This window comes from Giraffa tippelskirchi, chromosome 4, assembly GCF_054371585.1.
Source record: "Giraffa tippelskirchi isolate mGirTip1 chromosome 4, T2T-mGirTip1v1.2.pri, whole genome shotgun sequence".
NCBI classification, from domain to species: domain Eukaryota; kingdom Metazoa; phylum Chordata; class Mammalia; order Artiodactyla; family Giraffidae; genus Giraffa; species Giraffa tippelskirchi.
Window position 1 is genome coordinate 134,324,396 of NC_137278.1, and position 24,423 is coordinate 134,348,818.

At 41.4% G+C, this 24,423-nt stretch overlaps 2 protein-coding genes across 2 annotated transcripts in view; one reads left to right on the forward strand and one right to left on the reverse strand.

Moving 5' to 3' along the window:
* The window catches only part of LOC145545664 (uncharacterized), a 32,678-nt gene extending 19,080 nt beyond the window's left edge, over positions 1-13,598 (reverse strand). The window contains exons 1-3 of the mRNA XM_081590498.1: positions 13,545-13,598; positions 13,125-13,147; positions 12,479-12,930 (exon numbers count right to left, since the gene is read on the reverse strand). Coding sequence (XP_081446624.1) covers positions 12,479-12,930; positions 13,125-13,147; positions 13,545-13,598 — 529 coding nt within the window. The remainder of the gene's footprint in view (positions 1-12,478; positions 12,931-13,124; positions 13,148-13,544) is intronic.
* Positions 12,674-16,063, forward strand: AMIGO2 (adhesion molecule with Ig like domain 2). The gene is made up of 2 exons (XM_081484335.1): positions 12,674-13,176; positions 13,548-16,063. Exon 2 carries the CDS (start codon positions 13,600-13,602, stop codon positions 15,163-15,165), a length of 1,566 nt encoding a protein of 521 aa, XP_081340461.1. The 5' UTR covers positions 12,674-13,176; positions 13,548-13,599; the 3' UTR covers positions 15,166-16,063.
* Positions 16,064-24,423: the final 8,360 nt, after the last annotated feature.

The window sequence follows — 24,423 nt, forward strand, 5'->3', positions numbered from 1 at the left end:
CACTATAGATGGCACAATAAAAGCATGCTGAAAATAACTTTATTCAGAAAAACTTGACAATTTGGGTGATACAGACAAATTTGTTAAAAAAAAAAACACAACTTACCAAAGCTGAGAGAAAAAGAAAGAATATATGACTAGTTCTGTGTATGTTTTAAAAATTTGAACCCATTATTTAAAAGCCTTTCCCCAAAAAAAATCTAGGCCCAGAGAGCTTATCAATGAATTTTCCAAAAATTTAAGGAAAAATAACCCTTACATAATTTAAACAGAAGTAGAACTTCTCAGACTTAAAAAAACAACAACAGCATAAACTTGATTTTAAAACTCTGATAAGCATTCTGAGAAAACTGCAAACCCACCTTTCTCATAAACATTGTTGAAAAATTCTTAACAAAATATTAGGAAATCAAATCCAGTGATATAGTAAGCTGAGCGCTGTTCAGTCTAGGTTTGCAAGTAGGTTTGACATTTAAAAATCATAAACTTAGTTAACCACATTCACAAAAAGAGTAAAATCACATGATCATCTTGAAAGTTTTTGATAAATTAATTCAACATTCACTTGTGATGAAAATTTTTAGCCAACCAAGAATAGAACTTCCTTAATGTGATAAAGAATATCTACAAATTACCCACAGAAAACATCATTCTCACCGGTAGAATACTGAAATCTTCTCCTTAATACTGGGACTGGGTTAAGCATGCCCACATTGCAACTGGGCTTCCCCGGTGGTTCAGTGGTAAAGAGTCAGCCTGCCATTGCAGGAGATGAGAATTCAGTCCCTGGGTCAGGAAGATCCCCTGGAGAAGGAAACGACAACCCACACCAGTACTCTTGCCTGGAGAATCCCATGGATGGAGGAGCCTGGCGGGCTACAATCCATGGGGTCACAAAGAGTCAGACACAATTAAGCAACTCAACAAAACAAAACAACAAATAACGTTATAACTAGAGGTCTAGCCAGAGCAAAAGGCAAGTGAAATTGAAAGTCGCTCAGTCATGTCTGACTCTGCGAACCCTTGGACTATACAGTCCATAGAATTCTCGAGCAGCCTTTCCCTTCTCCAGGGGATCTTCCCAACCCAGGGATTGAAACCCGGTCTCCCACATTGCAGGCAGATTCTTTACCAGCTGAGCCACAAGGGAAGCCCGCAAAAGGGAAGGGGAAGAAATAAAAGTCATGGAGATTAAAAAGGGAGAAAGGAAACTGTCATTTCTAGACAATAAGATCATGTACATGGAAAATTTCTAAAGAATTTACAGATACATTTTTAGAATTAATAAGAGAATATAAGAACACTGGATATAAAATCAGCATATAAAAGTTAGTTGCTGTAGAATGAATGTTTGTGTTCCCTCCAAAATTCGTATTTTGAAATCCTAACTTCAACGATGAAGGTATTCGGAGATGGGGTCTTTGGGCTCTGACCTCATGAATGGGATTAGTGCTTTTACAAAAGTGTCCAGAGGAATCCCTGACCCCTTCTACCATGTGAGAACACAGAAAAAACCCACTGTGTATGTATGACGAAGATAGCCCTCACCAGACACCAAATCTGCCAGTACCTTGATCTTGCACTTTTCAGCTTCTAGAACTGTGAGATATAAATTTATGTTATAAATTTATAGCTCAGTGGGTAAAGAATCCACCTGCAATGCAGGAGACCCTGGTTCAGTTCCTGGGTCGGGAAGATCCGCTGGAGAAGGGATAGACTACTCACGACAGTGTTCTTGGGCTTCCCTGGTGGCTCATCTGGTAAAGAATCCACCTGCAATGCGGGAGACCTAGGTTAGATCCTTGGGTTGGGAAGATCCCCTGGAGAAGGGAATGGCTACCCACTCGAGTATTCTGGCCTGGAGAATTCCATGGACTGTATAGTCCATGAGGTCACAAAGAATCGGACACAACTGGGTGACTTTCACTTTCATAAGCCACCCAGTTTATGGTATTTTATTTAGCAATCTGAGCTATGACATAAGTCATATTTATTTGTCTATGCTGGCAATAAACAAATAGAAAATAAAACATTTATAATAGTATCCCAAAACCCAAACACTTAAATCTAATTGAAGATGTACAGGACTAACAATTACAAAATTTTATTGAGAAAAAATAAAGGAAAGCTAAACAAGTGGACTTGTTATGGATTGGATGACTCAGTATTACAAAGATATAAGTTTTCTTCAGATTATTACATACTTCCATGCAATCTCAACCAAAATCCAAGATGTGAGATTATTTTTTTCCCAGCAATGTACAAATCAATACAAATCAATTCTAAAATTCATATGGAAATGCAAAGGCCAAGAAAAGCCAAGTTTTTCTTGAAGAAGAACAAATACGAAGGACTCACACTACAGCAGGAACTATTATTATAAAGCTATGGATAATCAAAACTGTGTGATACTAGTACAAGAACAGATAACTGTCCAATAGAACAGATCCACACATATATGATCACATGATTTATGACAAAATGACCATGAAATTCAGTAGAGAAAAGGGTCGTTTCAATAAATCATGCTGGGTGAGTAGGATATCCATATGGAAAAAAATGTTTATTGACCTCTACTTCACATTACACACAAGAATCAATTCCAGGTGTGTCTTAGTCCTTTTGGGTTGCTATAACAAAAATACCATAAATTTTGGCATCTGGTGAGGGTCTGCTTCCTCATTCATGGATGATGTTTTGTTGCTATGACCCCACCTAGCAGAAGAGGGTCTCTCCTGACTTTAATCTCATTCAGAAGGGTCCTGCCCTTATGAACTAATCATCTCTGCAATGCCCCACCTCTAATACCACTACCTTGGGGATTAAGATTTCAACATATGAGGTCAGGGCAGAATACAGATATTCAGACCATAGCAATATTTAATATTCAATATTTAATAGAAAGAGTAATTTTCTGATTGGGGCAGCATCATGATGCCGCTGTATTTCTTGTATAATTGAAGATTTCACTGATTAATGGCTTCAATAGCCTGCCCAGGGATGACAGTGTTGTGTTCAGCCAAACTGAATATGTGGTCTTGTTGACAGACATACCTCTCTTATGGCAAGAGGTTTGTCATGCTATAATCATTTGGTACCACTAAACATTAAACTCATCAAACTAACTACTCTTCTCTATTATTTCACACTCAGCAAGTTTGTTTGTGATTTTAAACTTGGCTTCCCAAAGCTTTCTAACAGGCAGAGTTCTAATCCACTTGATGTGTCATTCACCACCCATCAAATTAATTCTGGGGCATTAAAAATATCAAGTTTGAATCTAACATCTTGGGGTATGTTGATATTATCAAGGTAGTCTATCTGGAGAAGCCACTATTCAGCTTTCCTCCTAGACACACCCTGTTGTTCAGTTGGTAGGTTGTTTCCAACTCTTTGCAACCCCATGAACTCCAGCACACCAGGCTTCCCTGTGCTTTACTATCTCCCTGAGTTTCCTCAAACCCATGTATATTGAGTCAGATGCCATTCAAACTATTTCATCCTCTGACAAGCAAACAAACACATATGATATTCATCAGGTCAGTGTTATTCTGCTTGTGAAAACAGAATTAAGGTTCTCAGTGCCTTCCCAGAAAAGGGGATTTACGAAAGAGGAATTCAGATGTTCATAAATTCTAATAAATATCATTGAATAAGTGAAAAATTCCACTTTCAGATAAATGTGGACAGCTGCCACACTAGCTTGTTTTTCCATCATCTAGCTGTTTCTCCAAAGGAGGAAATGTCAGTGAGCAGACTCATCCTCCAGCAACTTGTTCAGATTTGCACATCACCTCTCCTACACAAAACTTCCTTGGTCTCCTACCGTGCATTTCTATCACAATGCAGGAGGCAAGCAGCAGCACATCAAAACTGCTCTCTGGAGAGAGTGATGATTATTGTTTTTTTAATTTTGTTTTTCCCTATAGTTCAGAAGCCCTCTGGGGACTCTCCAGTGTGTCACTGACATTGCCAGTCATCTCTCCTAACTAAAGGTCTTCACCCAGGATGCTCTCTGTAACCTGCCAGCTTCAAGTCCCCCGGGGCTTTGGGCAGCCCAGGCATGCAGACTGGTGGCTCATTCCCATCTGCAGCAGCTGAGAGTTCCATGGAGAGTAAGGCAGGGCTGAGCCAACAGCAGGTTCTCCAAACAAGGGCCAAATGAGGACCTGCTGTGCTCTGATGCAGCCTGGCTCAGGGGAGCCACATAATTAGTACAAACATCACTGTGGTGCAATACCTCTCCAGCTCTGTTTATTTTATACATAAGCCTAGCTTCGGTTCCAACTAGGTTCAACAAACATTTGTTAAACATCCGTGCTGTGTCAGATCACATCCAAAGCACAAGGGCAATAAGGATGAAGAATACACGAATAGGACTCACTCTAATACCCTTTTACAGCTTTAGAGCTCCCAAAGCACTTTTCACATGTCTCATCTCCATCAACCTTGTGAAATCAAACAGAGTATACATGGGTACTGCATTTCCATTTCACAACTGGGAGGGCTGAGAATCTGAAAGACTGGGTCAGTTCCATAAGATCACACAGTTAATAAATGTTAAGTTCTGGCACCAGAACCCAGGGATTTGAGTCTTTACTCAATGCTCAATTTCACCATATTGCCACCCCCTGCCCCGCCCTTTTTTACACATGGTCATTTAGCATACAGTTAGAGGATGTTTCAGACTGTTTGCATGTGCCAGGAAAGAGAGACTACTTTTCTGCCTTATAATTTTCCATTGGGAATGCCGTGGATAAAATGAGCCAGAAGGATTCATATTGTTGTTGTTTAGTCACTAAGTTTGACTCTTGTGACCCCATGGACTGTATGTAGCCCACCTGGCTCTTCTGTCCATGGGATTTCCCATGCAAGAATACTGGAGTGGATTGCCATTTCCTTCTCCAAGGATTCATACTACCATTGCTTAATTCTGAGAGATCATTTTCACCCCTGACCACTCAAATAGTTTCTTGTAAATTATGTTTCTGTGGTGCATCCAATTCAGTTTGTTGAATCAGCTACTTAGTCAACCAAGAACTGACTGACTTAAAATTAGAAGAAATGAGTAAGACCTAAAATTCTGCTTGTACTGGAATTTTCAATGCCCAAAGTACATATTTTCTGTTGCAAGTATTTTAGCTCTTGGTTATATCCAATTTGAAATTGAATTATATACTGTCTTATATCCTATAATTATTCTAATAACACTACAAATTCCTAGAGGAGAGCAACCATATCTTGGGTCTGGGAATGTGGCCAGAACTAACAGTATTTGCTGAATGGAATTTAAATTATGGCTGACCCTTCTACTCCCTAACAGGAAGTATCAGAGCTAATGGTTGAGCATGAAATCAGAGTGGGACAGACTTGGGTGAGAGATCTGGTTTGACCAGTAATCTTGGGCAAGTTATATACACCAGCTAAGCTCTACTGCCCTCCTTAGAAGATGGGGATGTTAACGGTCATCTTGTAGGATCTCTGCAGGAATTAAATGAGAAGCCTGGTAGATACTGAGAATGAATGTTTGGTCTTATTATCAAGCCCACTTCCTTGGATCTTTCCAGAGGTCCTTCTGTCTTTCTCCATTTAAATGTGATTTTTTTTTTCACTAGCACAGACTGAAAGGTCAGAGTTCCAGAGCCAATTATTACTCATGGAGCGTCCACCACAGAGGGCCTTGTATTTGCTAAAAATAATTGAGTAAGTATTTGCTGGTTATATAATAGTGTTTATTATAGTCTCTCAATTTTATTTTACTCTATTTTGTGTAAATGTTGACTAGCAAATAATGATTGCTTCCAATCAGATAGTTCCTTGAATAATCATATATCACCTTTACAAAGGTATGATAAATTAATTACTGCTACAGGAAATCATGTTTTTTAAAAGATATAAAATTGGATTCTGAATGCTTCATGTAGTTCTCTAAACTGAGTTGGTTAAAAATTATCCATATTTTTCAGAGAGATAAAATTAGCCTCAGTTTTGAGAAATATAATAGCATTTAAGAATTCAATTAGATGATCCCTTCAGGTTAATAATAAGCAAATGAAAACTAGAGCACCTACCATTTATGACCAAAATCATAAAATGAACCATAATACTAGATGCATGGCTTTAAGACTGAATTTTATAAAGCAAATTTTCATCTGTTTATTTCATTCCTAAGGCTGAGAATTCAGACTATTAAAAAAAGAAAAAAAGGTCTGTTTATTTCTCTTGTTACATAATTATGACAAAGAGAAAATCATCCTTTTGCAACCTTCTTAGGTTCCCCACAACAATGAATTTATTCTTTCAGCAGAAATAAAGTTACCAGTAAGATTATAAATGGGCTTCCCAGGTGGCACTAGTGGTAAAAAACCCACCTGCCAATGCAAAAGACGCAAGAAACACAGGTTCGATATCTGGGTCGGGAAGAACCCCTGGAATAGGAAATGACAATCTGTTCCAGTATTCCTGCCTGGAGAATTCCATGGACAGAGGAGCCTGGTGGGCTACAGTTCATGGGCCACAAAGAATTGGACATGGTTGAGTGACTGAACACAGAAGATTATAAATGACATTCTCTTGATTCTTTAGTTTTTCTGTATATTCCACTTTTTCTACAGGGAGTACATAGTACTTTTAGGATAAGGAAGAAAGGTTTTTAGTTGCTACTTTTATTTTTGTTTCTCAATGAAAAACCAGTGGTGTGTTTCTGGGGCAGGGGACCAGGCTCCCTTACAAAGGCTGGTCTACGAATATTGTTGTGAGAGGAAACGATTGCCAGATGCTGGGAGTTGATACAACCAAGAATGCTGAATTGCAAACCTGGGAATGGGGATGACTGGCCAATAAGAAATGTGTTAGTGACTACATGTGCCTAATCCTAACGTGACTTGTGAGCTACAGCAACTCTTATGTATTGCTAAAATTCTCAGATTAACAGACAGCACCCAGCACTTAGCAGATGCTCAGGAAATATTTTCCAGATAAATGACAGCTGTGCTAAGAGGGGACAGCAATTATAGTACCTCAAATCAGAGGAAATCAGAGTCACTTCCTGCCTGAGAAGTCAGAAGAATGTTTGCTCTCTGAAACTGAACTGTTAGTCACTCAGTCGTGTCCAACTCTTTGCAATCCCTTAGACTGCAGCCCGCCAGGCTCCTCTGTTACAGGATTCTCCAGGCAAGAATATTGGAGTGGGTTGCTATTTCTTCCTCCAGTGGATTGTCCCAACCCAAGGATTGAACCTAGGTGTCCTGCATTACAGGCACATTCTTTACTGTCTGAGCCACCAGAGAAACTAGAGTTGCAAAATATGAAGTCGGAGTCACAAAGAAGAAATACTGATGCACGTGACTTAATAGTCAATAACTTGAAACAATGATAAGTTCTCACTGTAATTTTTCTTATCACAAAAGCATTGCACACAAATAGAAAATGCAGATAAGAGAAGAAAAAATTTAAAACCACTGCTGTAAGTATATATTCTTTCAGACGATCTTCTATACATACAGATAATTCATATACATGTGTACTTTCTTTTGTAAAAATTGGAAGAACACTTTTTGGTAATTTTTTTGTTATGTCACAAGAGATATTTCCCTGTTATGTTATTTTCAATGACAATACAGCACAAAGCCGGATGGATGCACAATCATTTATTCACCCACATCCCTGTTGGACATTAAGGATGCATCTTTGTTTTTTTTTCCTTTGAGAAATGATGCTGTCCCTTTGTGATAGAATACTTAATAAATTAAAGTGATATCTTGACTATAGGCAACTTGCTCTTAGTTACTTTTCCTGAAACAGCAATAAGACTGACATCACTGGGGAAAAAGAAGAATTTGTGTCTACCCAGTGCTAATAACTGACCCAGAGGAAGGAACTAAACCCAGATGGGCTCTAACTGGTTAGTACCTCTGTTCTAATCATCTGTCTTCTTGGGTCCTGAGCAACAGCAGATCAGAAAATCAGATTCATGTTTTGATGTTAAAAGGAACTTAAATCATTAACTGTCATATCCTTAATTGATTCTTAGGTTTTATGGAGAGATGAAAGCATTTTTGCCTAGGACTAGAACTTAGATCTTCTCAACTCAGAAAGCTGCTAGTTTTCTGTAATCACACAGGAGCTTGACACTTTTATAATTGAAGACTCTGAATAAGTAGAACTTCGGGTCTCAAGGTTGACAATAACAGGAACAGATGGCCCATGTTAAACTCAAGTGCAAGAAAACCAACTATGTATGACTTTCAAAGGGATGATCCCAACTGGTTCTACAACCTTTAGCTAGAATACCCCATCCAAACTTGAAAACAGTATGCTAAGTGAAAGAAGCTAGACACAAAGGCCACATCTTGTATGATTCCATTTATGCGAAATGTTTAGAATAGGCAAATCCACGGTGACAGAAAGTAAATTAGTGGCTGCCAGGGGCTGGGAGGAGGGAAATGGGAGTGACTGCTTACTGGGTCCAGGGCTTCCTTTTGGGACTAATGGAATTATTCTAGAATTAGACAGTGTTAAACACATAACAGTATATTTTTGAATGGTCAAAATGATGAATTTTGATTATGCAAATTTTATTTAAACTAAATTAAAAACATCAACAACAACAAAAATTCTATCCAGTCCATGTCAGTGAAGACAGGCGATAGAAAGAACAGATGGGGATGGGGGGGACTGGTGGTTCAGTGGTTGGGACTCTGTGCTTTCACTGCAAAGGGCATGGGTTTGATCCCTGGTTGGGGAAATAAGATCCTGCATGCTTTGCAACCTGTCCCCACCTCAGTCCCCACCCCCTCAAATAAAGGGAGGAGTGGTGATTGCTTAAATAGTTGCCCCACTGTGGGCTCTCCCTGGGGAGGGCATGTGGGTACTTGCTGCCTGTTCCATCCCCACTCCCTGCCCCATTCCTAGCTTATGGAGATTCCAGAGAACCCAGCCACAAGGTGACCCATGCCACCTGGAGTTCAGAGCACAGGGGCTGGAGCTTGAATCTGCATACAGCCAGAAGCACAGTATTGGGATCAAGATCTGGTTCTATCACAAGTCTTGGAGAACTGACAAAAACCAACTGGAGCAGGCCAAAAGGTTGTGGAGCGGAATGCGCTTGCAGAGCTGGTGGGCAACATTATGTGTTTTCTGTGACCTAAGCTGCAGTCACATTGCAAAATCCCTACCAAGAGGGCTGTCCCTAGAGTGTGCTTTCAACAGAAAGCTTCCACCTGCAACAATCAGGCCCTGCAGAGCTAGATACTCTTGTGAGCTGTCTCTGAAAATCACTCAAGTCCTCTCAGGTTAAAAAGAAAAAGAGGTAACTTTATTATTTTAATTTTTAGGCCACACCAGGCAGCATATGGGACCTTAGTTCCCTGACCAGCGATCAAACCCACACCCTCTGCACTGAAAGACAGAGTCTTAGCCACGTTATCACCAGGGAAATCAAAAAAGAGGCAACTTTAGATTAGTGTCCCAACTACACCTGATCACAGGATGTGTATTGGAATTAAATGAGATACAGAATGTGAAAGCCCCTCATGGCATATAAAGTTCTATTAAAGTGTTCATGATTAGTAAAAATGACTCCAAATTATCAAATTAGCCCTATAACAATTTTTTGTGTCCTAGGTCTAATTCCATAAGTCTTTGATTACAACCTGAGAAATTCTAGAAATCACAGGGCTAGGAGACCCCTGAGATTTCATTTACTCAAATCCCTGCCCCCAGGCAGGAGTTACTTCCAACCAACCAAAGGATCACACAGGCTAGATTCTGAATCCCATCAAATGTCAACCCACTTTCTCCTATCAGAGTTATTACTGGTCAAAAAAAAAAAAAAGAACCACAGCAACAACAACAAAACTGATTGTGCCGTGTAGAAAAGACCAGAGAAATATCTATCCGTCCTATTTTAAACTCCTGAGAAGGCAACTCAACCATCTGTCTTGGCAACCCATTCTAAGCTGGAACCACCCTGTCAAAAACATCTCTTTTGCTTTAATCTAAATCCTTCAAATGGAACCTCAAGCTAATTTTGTCCCATTCCATTTTCAAATAATTTGGAACACAGTTGTTTACCATCTGGGTTATACGATTATACAATATCACAGGGTTTTGGTGAGCAGTAAATGAAATAATGCATGTAAAACACAGAGCTCATACCTGACACATAGTAATAGCTAAGTACATATTTATTATTACCATCATACATACTAGAGTTCTTGTTTCAAGTGACATGAAATGCAACTCAAAATAATTGAGGAAGAAGAAGAGGAAGAATAAAAAAGGAAAAAGAAAAAGGGATGTGGGTAGAGAATTAATTAGAAGGGAAATAAAATTGTGCAGTGGCCTTCAGGCACTACTGGATCCAGGACTCAAATAATGTTCACAGGGCTCCTCTTTCCCTCTCTTTACAAGCGTTTGAAGTATAGAGAGCAGGAGGGCAATGAACAGATTCATGCTGCCTAGGATAGGTTCCTCATTCACCAGTCGATTCATCAAAAATTCCTTCAAAGACAACCTAAGTGGCAAGCACGGTTCTAGAAGCTAAGAACAGAGCAGTGTTAAAGATAAAACATTTCACCCTTGTGGAATATACCTTCTAGTGGAAAGGGTGGATCTGGTAGAAGAAGAAAGGATTCAAGAAAGATAAAACGTTACCCCCCACAAAGTAAGGTCCCACCTTATACCATCATTAAGATCAACTGGTGGCTTTCTCTCACCAAGTCAAGAAAACCCACCCTTTTCAAAACTCTTTTCCTCTTGGTAAATGTGCAGAATCCCAAAAATCAGGTCTTTAAATGGGTAAATAAACTTGCCTGGGGATTTTGAGTGCATTTAGTTTATTTAGGTTGTGTAATCTTTGCACAAAGTTTCTAAGATGTGCCTGCAGCCCTAATAACATAACATTGTGCTTCTATTTTCAAAAGCTACTTTTCTTTTTAGACCATTTTTGTTTGAAATACAGGTCTTTCTCCCATCTTCATTTTTTCCTTTGAATAGGATGTTATTTAGAAAAATACTGCAAAAGCCTGGTCATCTATTAGTTGTTTAAAAAGTGTTCCTCTGGATAATTTTAATCTATTTCTCTGTGTTAATCATTCTAACTGTAAAAATGAACCCCTGGACACTAAGTTTTTTTTGAGAACCCAAAGAAATGCGGCCTAAACTTTAGAAAATCTCAACCTTTGCCCTTCCCCTGGGAACTTGCAGTAAGAAATGTTTCCTGAAGCATTTCAGACTGTATTATGATAAACTTCAACTTTTCAGAAAACCAAAACTAATCTGAATCAAGCTGCTCTCACCTGAAAAACCTCAATTTACCAGTGCTATTTCAGGTTCATTCCACAAACAGCCTAGCTAAATTAATGATGCACACCATTCTATTTACGTTTGGCGCTGGCCTAACAGATCTGTGCCACCACAGGAATCCATTCATTTGACAATGTAGACAAACGCGCACTCAATTCAAGGCGGCCGAGGAGTTGGCCGTCTACGTCATCGCTTCTATTTTTCAAGTGCTATTACAAGTTATGTGCCCTGCCCCCAACTGTCTTTCTCAATTTGGTGCGTTTCAATGTCCCTGTCCCTTCTGCTTTGGTTAGTATCTCTTGTCAGGGCAGTAATTTAGTTCTTTAAATCCGGATATAATGTATAAATGGGTCATTTGGCTCAGTCAAATCCCATCATTAAAATTGATCTCGGAATTAAACAAAAATGGATTTTTAATCGAAAAGCTCATTAGCTCCACCCCCTGTCCCCTCACTTTGCCCGGCCTTGTCCACCCGGTCTCGCACCTTTCTTAGCTTGCCTCTTGGGAAAGGATGAAGAACCTCGGCAGACACCCCTTCCGGGATGTCTCTGTCCGGCGCGAACACATTTTGGGAAAAAAAAAAAAACGGCTGGCTTTGGGATTTTTTTTTTTTTTTTTTGCTTTTAAGCTTAATACTCTTATCTTTGCCTTCCAGGCAGAAGGTCGGCTCCAAACCTTCTTTCCTACGCTTCTCCTTCGCGAATGGGGCACGAACCCTGATGCTTCCTCCCGAGTTAGGAAAGGGACCGAACTTCCCCAGGAGGTGCGCAGTGTCCCCGCGGCGCTTTCGCGGTTCCTTCCTCCTAGCGGGAGACCCTGTTGCACCGGAGAACGCGCCCGATTTTTCTGCTTACCCCCCGCCCCCTTATGAGGGCGGAGACCAAAGGCGGCTTCGGTGTCTGCTTTGCAAACCTGTAAAACCCACTGCACTTAGCGCTGTGCAAGCCCCCTGGGCCTTCGCCCAAAGGTAGCGATAAGAGGTCGAGGAGCTCAGCGGATTCGGTGGGAGAAAGACGCGACCCGCGCGGTCGCGACACGTGGGTCTTCGGGGCTGCGACCTCTCGCTCCCCGGCTGGGGGGTGTCCCTTAACCTCCCACGACCCCCTCAGCCCGCGGGTCGGGGCTGGGCTCGCGGACGCGATTGGCAGCAGTGCGCGAGCGCGTCCTCACCCCGGGAGACGCGAGCCCGGCCTCCGGTGTGGGTCCCCCGCCTCGCCGCGCGGTCGCTCTCCCCAACCCAGAGGGGCAGGAAGAGGGCGGCGGCGGGGCCGCGGGGTGGGGGCGTGGGGGTGCGCCGGCCGCCGCTCCGATTGGCTGCCCCGTCGCCCCCTCCCCGCGCCGCGCGCGCCCAGCCGGCTCCCTCCCGTAGCCCGGGAGCAGGTTCACGCTGGAGGGAGGACGCGCAGGGGCGGGACTGGTCTCCTCGCCCCGCACCCGACCCCGAGCGCGCGGGGATAAAACCCTGCTGGTGGCGCCGGAGAGCCGGGGCCCTGCTGCCTCCCGTGAGCGGAGAGGTGGGGCCGGGTCCGATCCGCTTCCCGCGCCCCCGCCCCTCGGACCCGGCTCCAGGAGCCGGGCGCTCCGCGCGTGGGCACGCGACGACCGGATCGCCCAGGCGGTACCTTCAGCCGAGCAATGAAGAGAGCCCGGGTCGAGACGTTTCCTGCGGCCGGGGTTGCTGCTCCTGCCGCCGAAGCGGCGGCTTGAAACTCCCCAAAGTTGCTAGCCAGCGAGAGGCTGCCGCCCGCCGGGAGCAAAAGGGAAAGGAACTCCTAAGATGCCAGATTGACAGACAGAGACAGACGGACGCACAGACCTGCAGAACACAACGTCGGCGGCCTATCCGCGGAGCCCGTGAGGCGTCCCAGGTCTGTGAGTTGCTTTCTGGACGGGTGGCTTCCTAAGTATTTCCCTGTAATTGTTTATAAGACGCGTTTGTGTATTTTTGTGTCTCCTGGAGAGAGAGAGAAAAAACCCAACAACAACGCAGGATGCACCTTAAGAAACAAATGAGTTTCTGATATTGAGAAGGTTGTGCCGATAGAATGGAACTGTAAATGCCTGTAAGCAGGAGTAACCAAGGAAAAATTGACATCTAACATAGACTCCCCAGTGTGAAATAAACCTCCGTTTCAAAAGTTATTGGAAAGAAAGCCAGATATTACTCTTAAGGGTTAACTAGTGCTAGTGAATCTTTTTTCTTTTTTAAACCCCTCTTTAAATATTGATTGTTTACCAGGTTCACTGAGCTGGTGGAAAAGGCGCCTGGAAGAGCCTCAGAGGCGACCATAATGTCTTTACGTTTACACGCACTGCCCACCCTGCCTGGAGTTGTCAGATCGGGCTGCAAGGAACTGCTGTGTTTGTTGGTTATCACGGTGACTGTGAGCCGTGGCGCCTCCGGGGTGTGCCCCACCGCTTGCATCTGTGCCACTGACATCGTCAGCTGCACCAACAAAAATCTGTCCAGGGTGCCTGGGAACCTTTTCAGGCTGATCAAGAGACTGGATCTGAGTTACAACAGAATTGGGCTTCTGGATTCTGAGTGGATTCCAGTATCGTTGGTAAAGCTGAACACCCTCATTATTCGGCACAACAACATCACGAGCATTTCCACGGACAGTTTTTCCACCACTCCAAATCTGAAGTGTCTTGACTTGTCATCCAACAAGCTGAAGACCATGAAAAGTGCAGTGTTCCAAGAGCTGAAGGTTCTGGAAGTGCTCCTTCTTTACAACAATCACATTTCCTATCTGGATCCTTCAGCGTTTGGAGGGCTCTCCCAACTGCAAAAACTGTACTTAAGTGGAAACTTTCTCACACAGTTTCCCATGGATTTGTATGTTGGAAGGTTCAAGCTGGCAGAACTGATGTTTCTAGATGTTTCTTATAACCGGATCTCCTCTCTGCCAATGCATCATATAAATTTAGTGCCAGGAAAGCAACTGAGAGGTATCTTCCTTCATGGAAACCCCTTTGTCTGTGACTGTTCCCTCTACTCCTTGCTGATCTTTTGGTACCGTAGGCACTTCAGCTCAGTGATGGATTTTAAGAATGATTATACCTGTCGCCTATGGTCTGACACTAGGCACTTCCATCAGTTGCTTCTGCTCCAGGATAGCTTCCTGAACTGCTCTGACAGTATCATCAATGGTTCCTTCCGTGCCCTTGGCTTTATTCACGAGGCTCAGGTCGGGGAAAGGCTGATGGTCCACTGTGACGGCAAGACTGGTAGGGCAAATACCGATTTCATGTGGGTCGGTCCAGATAACAGAGTGCTGGAGCCCAATAAAGAGATGGAAAACTTTCACGTGTTTCCCAATGGAAGCCTGGTTATAGAAAGTCCTCGTTTTGAGGATGCTGGAGTGTATTCCTGTGTTGCAATGAATCGGCAACGTCTGTTAAATGAAACTGTGGATGTCACAATAAACGTGAGCAATTTCACCATAAACAAATCCCATGCACACGAGGCATTTAACACAGCTTTTACCACGCTTGCAGCCTGTGTGGCCAGCATTGTTTTGGTACTTCTGTACCTCTATCTGACACCGTGTCCCTGCAAGTGTAAACCCAAGAGACGAAAAAATATGCTAAACCAAAGCAATGTCCATGCATCTATTCTCTCTCCCGGCCCTGATAGCGATGCCCCCACTGATGAACGGAAGGCAGGGGCTGGGAAAAGAGTAGTGTTTTTGGAACCCCTGAAGGATACTGCAACAGGGCAGAATGGGAAAGTCAGGCTCTTTCCCAGTGAAACGGTCATAGCTGAGGGCATCTTAAAGTCCACGAGGGTGAAATCCGACTCAGATTCGGTCAATTCAGTGTTTTCAGACACACCCTTTGTGGCGTCCAGTTAATTTTGTGCCTGCATTTGTACGATGTAGTGATTGAATCTCTTTATATTCAACTTCGTGTGTGGTCTGCAAAAATAAACAGCAGGGCAGAAATAGGGTGGTTCTGTGTTTCGGAAATAAAACCAAAGGGTCTCTTTCACTGGTTCATAGGAAATGTGGTAAAGCGCTTAGGTTCATGCCAGAGAAAGATGGAGTTGTGTTTCAGAGTTCAAGTTCTAGGTGATATCTTCATCTTTAGCACCACTGATAATTTCAAAGCTGGTCTGGAGGTGACATGACTGACATTGTCCTTTCACTCAGGATTCTTGAAAGAAAAGCTAAATTTCAGGTATTAGAGATTTTACTAACTTATTGGGACCAAAGTTGAGTTATATTAAAGGAAAGTGTTCATTTTTAAAAGATGCAGAAGGAAAAACCAAGCAGCAGTTGTTTATAAAGCACAAAGTAAGGTTAGATTTGGGGATACTTCGGTTCATGTTATCATTGCAGACCAGAGTAAATAGACAGTCCTGATCAAATTTGCTGAGCAGTGCCACATCCCATATAGTGTTAGATAAATAGTACAGTAAAGGTACATTTGTTTGACTGTCTTCTTTCCATTCTGTACATCTCCTATCCTTGTACAAAAGATCTTATTGAAAGTTTAAAGCCATCATTATTTGTTGCCATAAATATGTAGGTGTCAGTGCCAAAATGTCTGAGTAACTTCTTCAGCCTTTGTTCTAGGAGACTAATATTTGTCTATATGCTTGTGTGTGTATAAGTCTTAAATGAACTGTTAAAGAGATGCCACTATATTGTACTTTGGACATTTGAATTCATGTAAATACATGTGTTCTGCGACTTGATGTTCTGTTTTATTTGGCTATTTAAAAATATAAATCTAAGTTGTTTTATGTGATCTGATTGTGCTGCTTTGTGTTAAACACCATCTATTGCAAATTTCTCTCCAAATTTCTTATATACAGTATAGATTTTTTTTTTAAAGAGGAAAAAAGGCTATGGAGTGTCCTACCCAGTGTATACCTTCAATGTCCCATTTTACCTGATACCATTATGCACTTCAGCCAGGTTTGAAAGTCACTTAAGCTCTGAATTTGGAACATGTAGGAGCCTCCTTATTGTCATCTCTACTGTGAGATAATCAACTACCCACTTTGAACCTAGGTTTTCTCAACTATGAAATTGAGATGTCAGAGGTTCCTTCCCACCCTGGAAGTGATGACTTCCCGGTGGTCTTCGCTCCATCACAGACTTTCACTGGCTTTCTGAAAATATACCAGGTACTGATAGAGGACAGGAATGGGATTAGGACAGACTAGCGTAGGACAGACTAGCGTAGCACTGCCTAGGTCTGAAGGACTATGATTTTGGATTATCAAGTCCAGCTGCTTTACTTTCTCAGGGATAAATGAAACCCAGAGAGGGCTGTGGGTTGTCTAAGACCACACAGTGAGTTAGTGACAGGAGAGCTCAGTTTCCAGATTCTTCCTGGTGAAGACAAGAGAGTCAAAAAGTGGCTATTTTTAATGATAAGGATGGTGAAAGAGCCAAAGAATGAGGCAAAACAGTGGTCAGAAAATGACAAAGGAGAATGAATCAGGGATGTGTTGTCACTGGGGCTGAGAGAGAAGATAACTAAAAGATGGAGGTAGGCCACAGTAACAAGTATTTAGAGAACTGGAGAGTGAGATGAAGAGGGAAGACTGACTTTGGTAATGGTGGTTTTGGGGGAACAGTGGATACTTGCTGACAGCTTGGTAACTGCCAAGCCAGGCACCTAGTGGCAGATACTGGTCAGCTGTGTATTAAGGAGTGGGTGAGTGAGTGGTCAGGATGTGTGCGTAGGAAATCGGATAGGATGTTGCCTATTGCTCAGTTGACTTGACAATTCCTTATTGCCTAGTTGGTGTTAAAAACTTACTGCCTCTACCTTTTAAACATAGACCTCACCTGTTAGATAAGATCCTTCAGTCCCAAGGGTATTACAGGAAAACGTTTTATTCCAGTTCCTGCCATTTAAGCAATTAGGAAGAATTCTGTGACCTGTGTGATCTTTAAAATCGTTCCTCTTTCTTCATATTTGGATGAAGAGATGCTGTGGTTCATTCAGGGTCACACAGGGAGTCAGGACACAGGGGGAAACTCCTGAACCACTGACACTTCAGCAAGGGGAAGGGCTGCCTCCAGGGGCCATGATCACCGGGGTGCTGAGTGTGAAAGAACATGGCCAGCAGTGGGGTTGCAGAAGATCTCTGAATTCAGACTTTTCTGGACCAGGTCTCTAGGGTCTTTCAACTCTCAAATCCTTGATCCTAGGAAATGCATGCTGCCTTTGGCAAGGGACTGTGGACAGTGCTGGCAGTGGGGAGTTTGGAGAGCCTGATCTTGGCTGGTCCTAATCCTGATGCTTGGTTAAAGGATGAGCTGAGTTGAGATCAAAACTTAACATATTTACAGCTCAAAAAAACATGCATATATACATATACATGTGTAGATATATGGATGTATGTATAACTGAATCACTCTGCTGTCACCTGAAACTAAAACAACATTGTAAATGAGCTATATTTCAATAAAAAATAATGCAAAAGCAAATCCTGAATGCTGCAAAGCAAAGCTTTGTTTTGGACAGGAATAGTAAGGCATGGTGATGTACAAGCATAGAAATGAATGTTATACTGTGGGATTTTAAGTTTTTAACGTGTATCTTTCCTTTTTCGAGGGGGTGGGGAGAGTAGAATCCTGGAGGCTTCCCAGGTGACACTAGTGGTAAAGAACCTGCCTGCCAACGCAGGAGGCCCGATGCTCGGGTTCGATCCCTAGGTCAGGAAGATCCCCTGGAGGTGGGCACGGCAACTCACTCTAGTAATTCTTGCCTGGAAAATCCCATGGACAGAGAAGTCTGGTGAGCTATAGTCTATAGGGTTGCAAAGAGTCAGACACGACTGACAAGACATAGCATGCACGTAGAAGCCTGATCACATGTATTTTAGATGTAGGAACAGAAGTAATTTGTACATTATAAATTTGTTTCGCTCAGAACTTTATATAATTTTCCTTCCAAGTAATAATTTGGATTTATGTAACTGGATTATTCTTTTAAGGTACCTAGTATTTTTTATTACTCAGTTATGAGAGAAGTGGATACTCTGGAAAAATCAAACAAAGATCACATATGTGAAATTTTCCTGGGCTTACAATATTTTTCACTATATTTGTAAGATACTAAGTTGATGATAACACACTCTATTAATCATGAGTTACATTTTTAAAATATACTTTCAAGACCTATTATCTGAACTAATGCCCTAAAACATTAATTTATAGTCAACTTCTGCATGAATCCTCACTGTTTGGCCTAGAGAGATTTAAATATACTTATTTTTAGCTTTAGTTACTTGAATTATTTGCCTGGAAAACATTTTATTTTTCATTTCTCTAAATAAATATTTTTCTAAAGTGTTAATCTGCAGGGATGTAGGTGAAGCTTACAGGGGTGGAAGCATAAGAGGGACAAGAAGATACACTGTCAGTCCAAATCCTAAAAAGACATCTGATTTGGATCATCCTGCTAAGCACTGTTAAAGCAGGATACAGCCTAAACATCCTCCAATATTGCTGGCTTTTCCTTGGCCAGGACTGCTGCTTGCTGATTGTCACCTTTTAGTTTCATCTGCTTTACCTAGCAGTAAGTAGGTCTAAATCAGCATCTCTGTGGGATCACAGGGGAAAGTTAGATAAACAGGGGTTTCTAGTAGCTACCCTCTATATACTCCCCAACCAGAAGTTCTGGTTCAGGCCATCTGGGGTAAGGCCTGCATGTGATTTTTTTTTTCCCTAAATAATTATGCTTCTGTGTATTTTGTTGAAACATATCCCCCCTGCCCCACCCCCACCCCCCCCACCCCCCCGCAAAATGAGGCTGTAGCAAATTTTGTGTTTGGGGCTATGTCAAAATACATATTATTATTACTTGCTAATAGATTTATTAATAAAAAGAAGAATTTAGTGCACACAAATTCTAATATGTTGGGAAAATGAAAGAGTTTGATTCTCTGTTACTAAATAAACTCTAGAGTAAATTGTTGGCTATAATTTATAATTTATGATTTTCAAAATTATGAAACACAGAGTAATTACTTTGAGATCAGTAGATCTCTGATTCTTTCATTTTTTAAAACTATTTTTGGCTTGAAAGCAGCGACGACAGATCCGGTTCATGACAATGAGCTTTGGGGCTTTCAAATTTGATTAGATCATAGTAACGTGAAGGCATATCCCGAGGATATCTGAGTGCAGATTTCAGCTACAGAGAACAAACATCTTTGTTTTTTCAGTATATTAGAATACTATTTTTAAAAGAGAGTACTGAAATTCTTTTCATTGTTCTCTATACCTCTTTGCCCAAGAACCAGCCCCCAAAGCCATATTTTTTTTATTTTTTATAATATGAAAGTTAGTGTTGAAAGATGATGGTAGTTTGCCCTTGCAAGTATTATTGGGTGGTAATATATAAAATGTAGAATCTAAAACTCTTATAATAACCTCCTGACTGATCCAGAGGACTGCTTATGGGACCATTATTATTTGTGAATTGATTCCAGAAGGGGTATCCTCTTATGGTGAGGGTCAGAGTAAACAGTATGGAAACATAGACTCTTTTATAAATTGTAAAAGGTGATATATCAGTATATGTATATATTAAATATTAAGTGCCCGTGAAGTGCCAGACATACTGTGAGAGATGGTGCTTATTATTCCTCATCACAGAATCTCTGAAATGGAAAATATTACCACCCTCTTCATTTCAGATAGGAAAAAGAGGCTTAAAAGGGATAAATAATTTTCCCAGGTGATTCAGTTAATAAGTCATTTTCATCATGAGAATCATTTTAAAAATATCTGCACAGAACTCTCAGAGCTGTTCTACCAACAGAATACATGAAGCACGGATCATAAGTAAACTTTTATAAAAGTAATTAGTGCTCACAGCAAATCTGGGAGAAGAAAGGAGGGTCAGGGGATCAGAAGTCATTCAAACATAATAAAGATAGAAATTATTATTGTTTTTTCCCTTAAAACACAAGATGTCACAAGTGGCAAAATTAGAAATCCATCTGAAAGGATTTGGTCTCATAGATGTAACCTCCCCAGTCTGCAGGGTCTTTTCATTCTGGTTGCTCTTCACACGTGAAATTGCTTAATATGCAAAGCAGATATCTGCTTTATCGTTATAACTGACATATTCAAGATTTTTAAATGAGTAAGTGCTTAAAATCTTTTTAAAATTAAAAATGGTCCAACTTACAAGATAAATATTTCTGTTGGAAGGGGTATCTGATAATTTATTTTAAATGTCTGGAAGAATGGTAGAGGCAACTCAAACCCAATGGGGGATATTTTCAACTAATTTTCAAATTAGATTTCTAAAAATTATTAAAAAATTACTGTGTAAGGTAGCTTCAACAGCTTACCTGATTAAATTTCTCTTTTGGGTAATATGTCAGCAGAGTATCAAATACTGAGAATTTTGCAGTGTCTATAGGTGTTGGAGGACAGAGGGAATGAAAAGTACCCACCAAAGTGAGAAGGTATCTTGAGACAGAAAAATGAGGCAGGCAGCTCTATATAATCAGTGGATTTTTTTTTTTTTATAGGGTAACTTACTTACAGGGTAGGATCGGAGTCCAGCAGGCAACTATGCAGAATTGGAGCCACACTCTGCACCTCCAAGGGGCCACTGAGGCAATTTTGTTGTTAACCCAGGGTATGGAGTAGGTGCTTGGAAACAGGACATGCATCCCTCAGTCAAGATTCACAAATGGGTCACTAGTCTCGTGGGCACCAGCAATACGTCAATGAAGGTTTCCATCATTGTTTGGGGACTAACAGAGCATGGAGGCCACCTGGTCCTAATGATTTTAAACAATACCTTTTAACTACAAAGCTCTTGACAACAGGGAAGTGATTTACTGTACAACACAGTTCTGAGTAGGGTCAGCAGAAGGACAGGAGAAGCTGTAAGGGCCCCAAGATGGCGTCAGTTATGCTAACAGCCATACTCTAGGATTTTGATGTCATGGAGTCAAGTGTCATAAGATCAAGGGTCAAACTCTTGATGATGAATGGCCAGTGGTAACCAAGAGAAGATTATGAAGTATTTCTAGGTAGTGTGAAGGCCATATGTGCTATATAATAACTACCCTCTCTGCTTAAGGAAGATTATAATACAACTGAGAGATGAAATGCAAAAATCTGAAACAATTCAAGAGTAAGTGTTGATTTGTCTACTAGTGACCAAACTGGCAAATAGGAGATGAGAAATGTATGATAATTAGCAGACCTTGCTTTACCCAAATGGGCTAATGTGACACAGGCTTGAACACTAGATAGCCATCCCATAGATGCTCTGAATGTTATCATAACTGGGATCCTTACCCTCAGAAAGGTTATACCTTAAGGAGGTGGTTCAAACTAATTAACAGTGTTCTAAAATTTACATCATAGACTCTATTTAAAATTTGACTGTTCATCTATTATCATTTGTGATCACATCTAGAGGAGAAAAGATTTTAATACTTAACACTGGTCCTCTACACTCACAGTTCCAAACTTCACCTCCATTACAGTTATGATGAAGACTTCTGAAATGTCCTAGCTGTCTAGAGAAATGAGAACAGTAACAATAATAAGGGTTTGTATATTTTGTCTTATATCTATGAGAAAGTTATTATTTTTGCATCCATTTTACAGTGGCAGAACTGAGGTACAGTGGGAGAACTGAGGCCTAAAAATGATTTGTCTAAAGAACATTGGATCATTGAAAAAGCAAGGGAGTTCCAGTAAAACATCTACTGCTTTATTGACTAGGCCAAAGCCTACGACTGTGTGGATCACAATAAATTGTGGAAAATTCTGAAAGAGATGGGAATACCAGACCACCTGACATGCCTCCTGAGAAATCTGTATGTAAGTGAAGAAGCAACAGTTAGAACTAGACATGGAACAACAGACTGGTTGCAAATTGGGAAAGAAGTACTTCAAGGCTGTATGTCGTCACCCTGCTTATTTGACTTCTCTGCAGAGTACATCATGAGAAATGCTAGGCTGGATGAAGCACAAGCTGGAATCAAGACTGCCAGGCAAAATATCAATCACCTCAGATATGCAGATGACACCACCCTTATGGCAGAAAGTGAAGAAGAACTAAAGAGCCTCTTGATGAAAGTGAAAGAGGAGAGTGAAAAGGTTGGCTTAAAGCTCAACATTCAAAAAACTGAGATCATGGCATCTGGTCCCATCACTTCATGGCAAATAGATGGGGAAACAGTGGCTGACTTTATTTTTTGGGCTCCAAAATCACTGCAGATGGTGATTGCAGCCATGAAATTACAAGACGCTTACTCCTTGGAAGGAAAGTTATGACCAACCTAGACAGGATATTAAAAAGCAGAGACATTACTTTGCCAACAAAGGTCCATCTAGTCAAGGCTATGGTTTTTCCAGTAGTCATGCATGGATGTGAGAGTTGGAGTATAAAGAAAGCTGAGCACCAAAGAATTGATATTTTTGAACTGTAGTGTTGGAGAAGACTCTTGAGAGTCCCTTGGACTGCAAGGAGATACAACCAGTCCATCCTAAAGGAAATCATTCCTGAATATTCATTGGAAGGACTGATGCTGAAACTGAAACTCCAATTCTTTGGCCACCTGATGTGGAGAACTGACTCATTTGAAAAGACCCTGATGCTGGGAAGGATTGGGGGCAGGAGGAGAAGGGGATGACAGAGGATGATATGGTTGGATGGCATCACTGACTTGATGGACATGAGTTTGAGTAAGCTCCAGGAGTTGGTGATGGACAGGGAAGCCTGGCATGCTGCAGTCCATGGGGTTGCAGAGTTAGACACAACTGAGTGACTGAACTGAACTGGAAGAACATTTATTAAGAGTCAGGATTTGAATCCAGTTGTCTGGATCCATCCAGAACTCAGCCTCATAATGTCTGTGCTATAATATACTACACTATATGCTTTCCAGCTCTGTAAGAGGGCTTTAGTCGTCATGTCCCTTTTGTCCTCCTGCTTATCTGGCCTCAGGTGACCTTTCCTCCAGTGGTCTGGCTCTGCTTGCAAGATTCTGAACCCTTGTCCCTCTCCCTGGCACACGCTGCTTTGACCCTTAACCAGTGCTGGGCTTTTATTGTTCTGTCTCTATTCAAATTCCTCATCTTCCTGACCAGATCCTCAGAAGCTCGAGGAGATGTCTTCTATCTCTTTGTTCAGCATCTAGCCTATAGTAGGTGTTGGCATGTCTTAGCTGTTCAATTATATTCATTCATTTAACACACGGTATTGAATACCTAATATGTGCCAGTCCCTGAGCTTGACTCAGAGATCAACAACCATCCAGCTGTTCCTGGTATTTGAAGAGAGGCAGAAACACAGTTTTAATGAGGCAGTTGTGCTGCTAGAGAAGTGCCCAAAGGCAGGGAGATCAAGGAAGTCTCCTGGAAGAAAGGCTACCCCAGCAGACGTTTCAAGGAAGTCTATGATTAGAGAGGTCTGGTTAGCTTTCCACAGCTGGACATATAGACAGGGTGGACGGAAGGACAGTGAAAGTTCCTTGGGGCCCTGAGCGTTCAATCAGCAGCTGAAGGAAGCAGCATTGGTGTCCTAGGAACTACCCGGCAGTATGCTTTTCAGTATCTTGATCACTTGGTCCTCTGGATGCGGCCCAGCATGAACCTTTCTGATTCCAAATAACACCCTTGCTGAACATGTAGCTGCAGCATAGTCCTATTTCATAGTTCTTCAAGGACACTTAGTAAATTGGCTCATGTAAAGGCTTATAGTATATTTTACCAGGCTAAAAAGAGATAGAAATATTAGCTTCTCTTGTGTAACAGTGTGGGCGTAGTATGGTAATGGTGAAATAATGCTACTTAATTCAGTTATCACTCTATGGACCAAGGAATATCTCAGAACTAATGTTTATCCAAGCCTCACTGTAATTAAATTCACATTGCTAGCCTAGATATTGATTTGACTAAGCTGGTTTAATAAGAGTAAATGATTTGAGTGGGAAGAGAGAGAAAGATGTGATTTTCAAGGGAAAAGAAAAAGAAAGGCACAACAAACTGACCTGCAGAATTGAATTACAACCATTCTGGCTGCTTACTGGGCATTTCTGTGCATTTTTGCCGCAACTCTGCCTGGTTAAATACTTCTCCAAAGCTTTCATGCTTGAATGAGTCCGT

What these genes read in the sequence shown, in the direction of transcription:
- AMIGO2 (XM_081484335.1), top strand. Translation starts at nt 13,600, where the DNA reads ATGTCTTTACGTTTACACGCACTGCCCACCCTGCCTGGAGTTGTCAGA.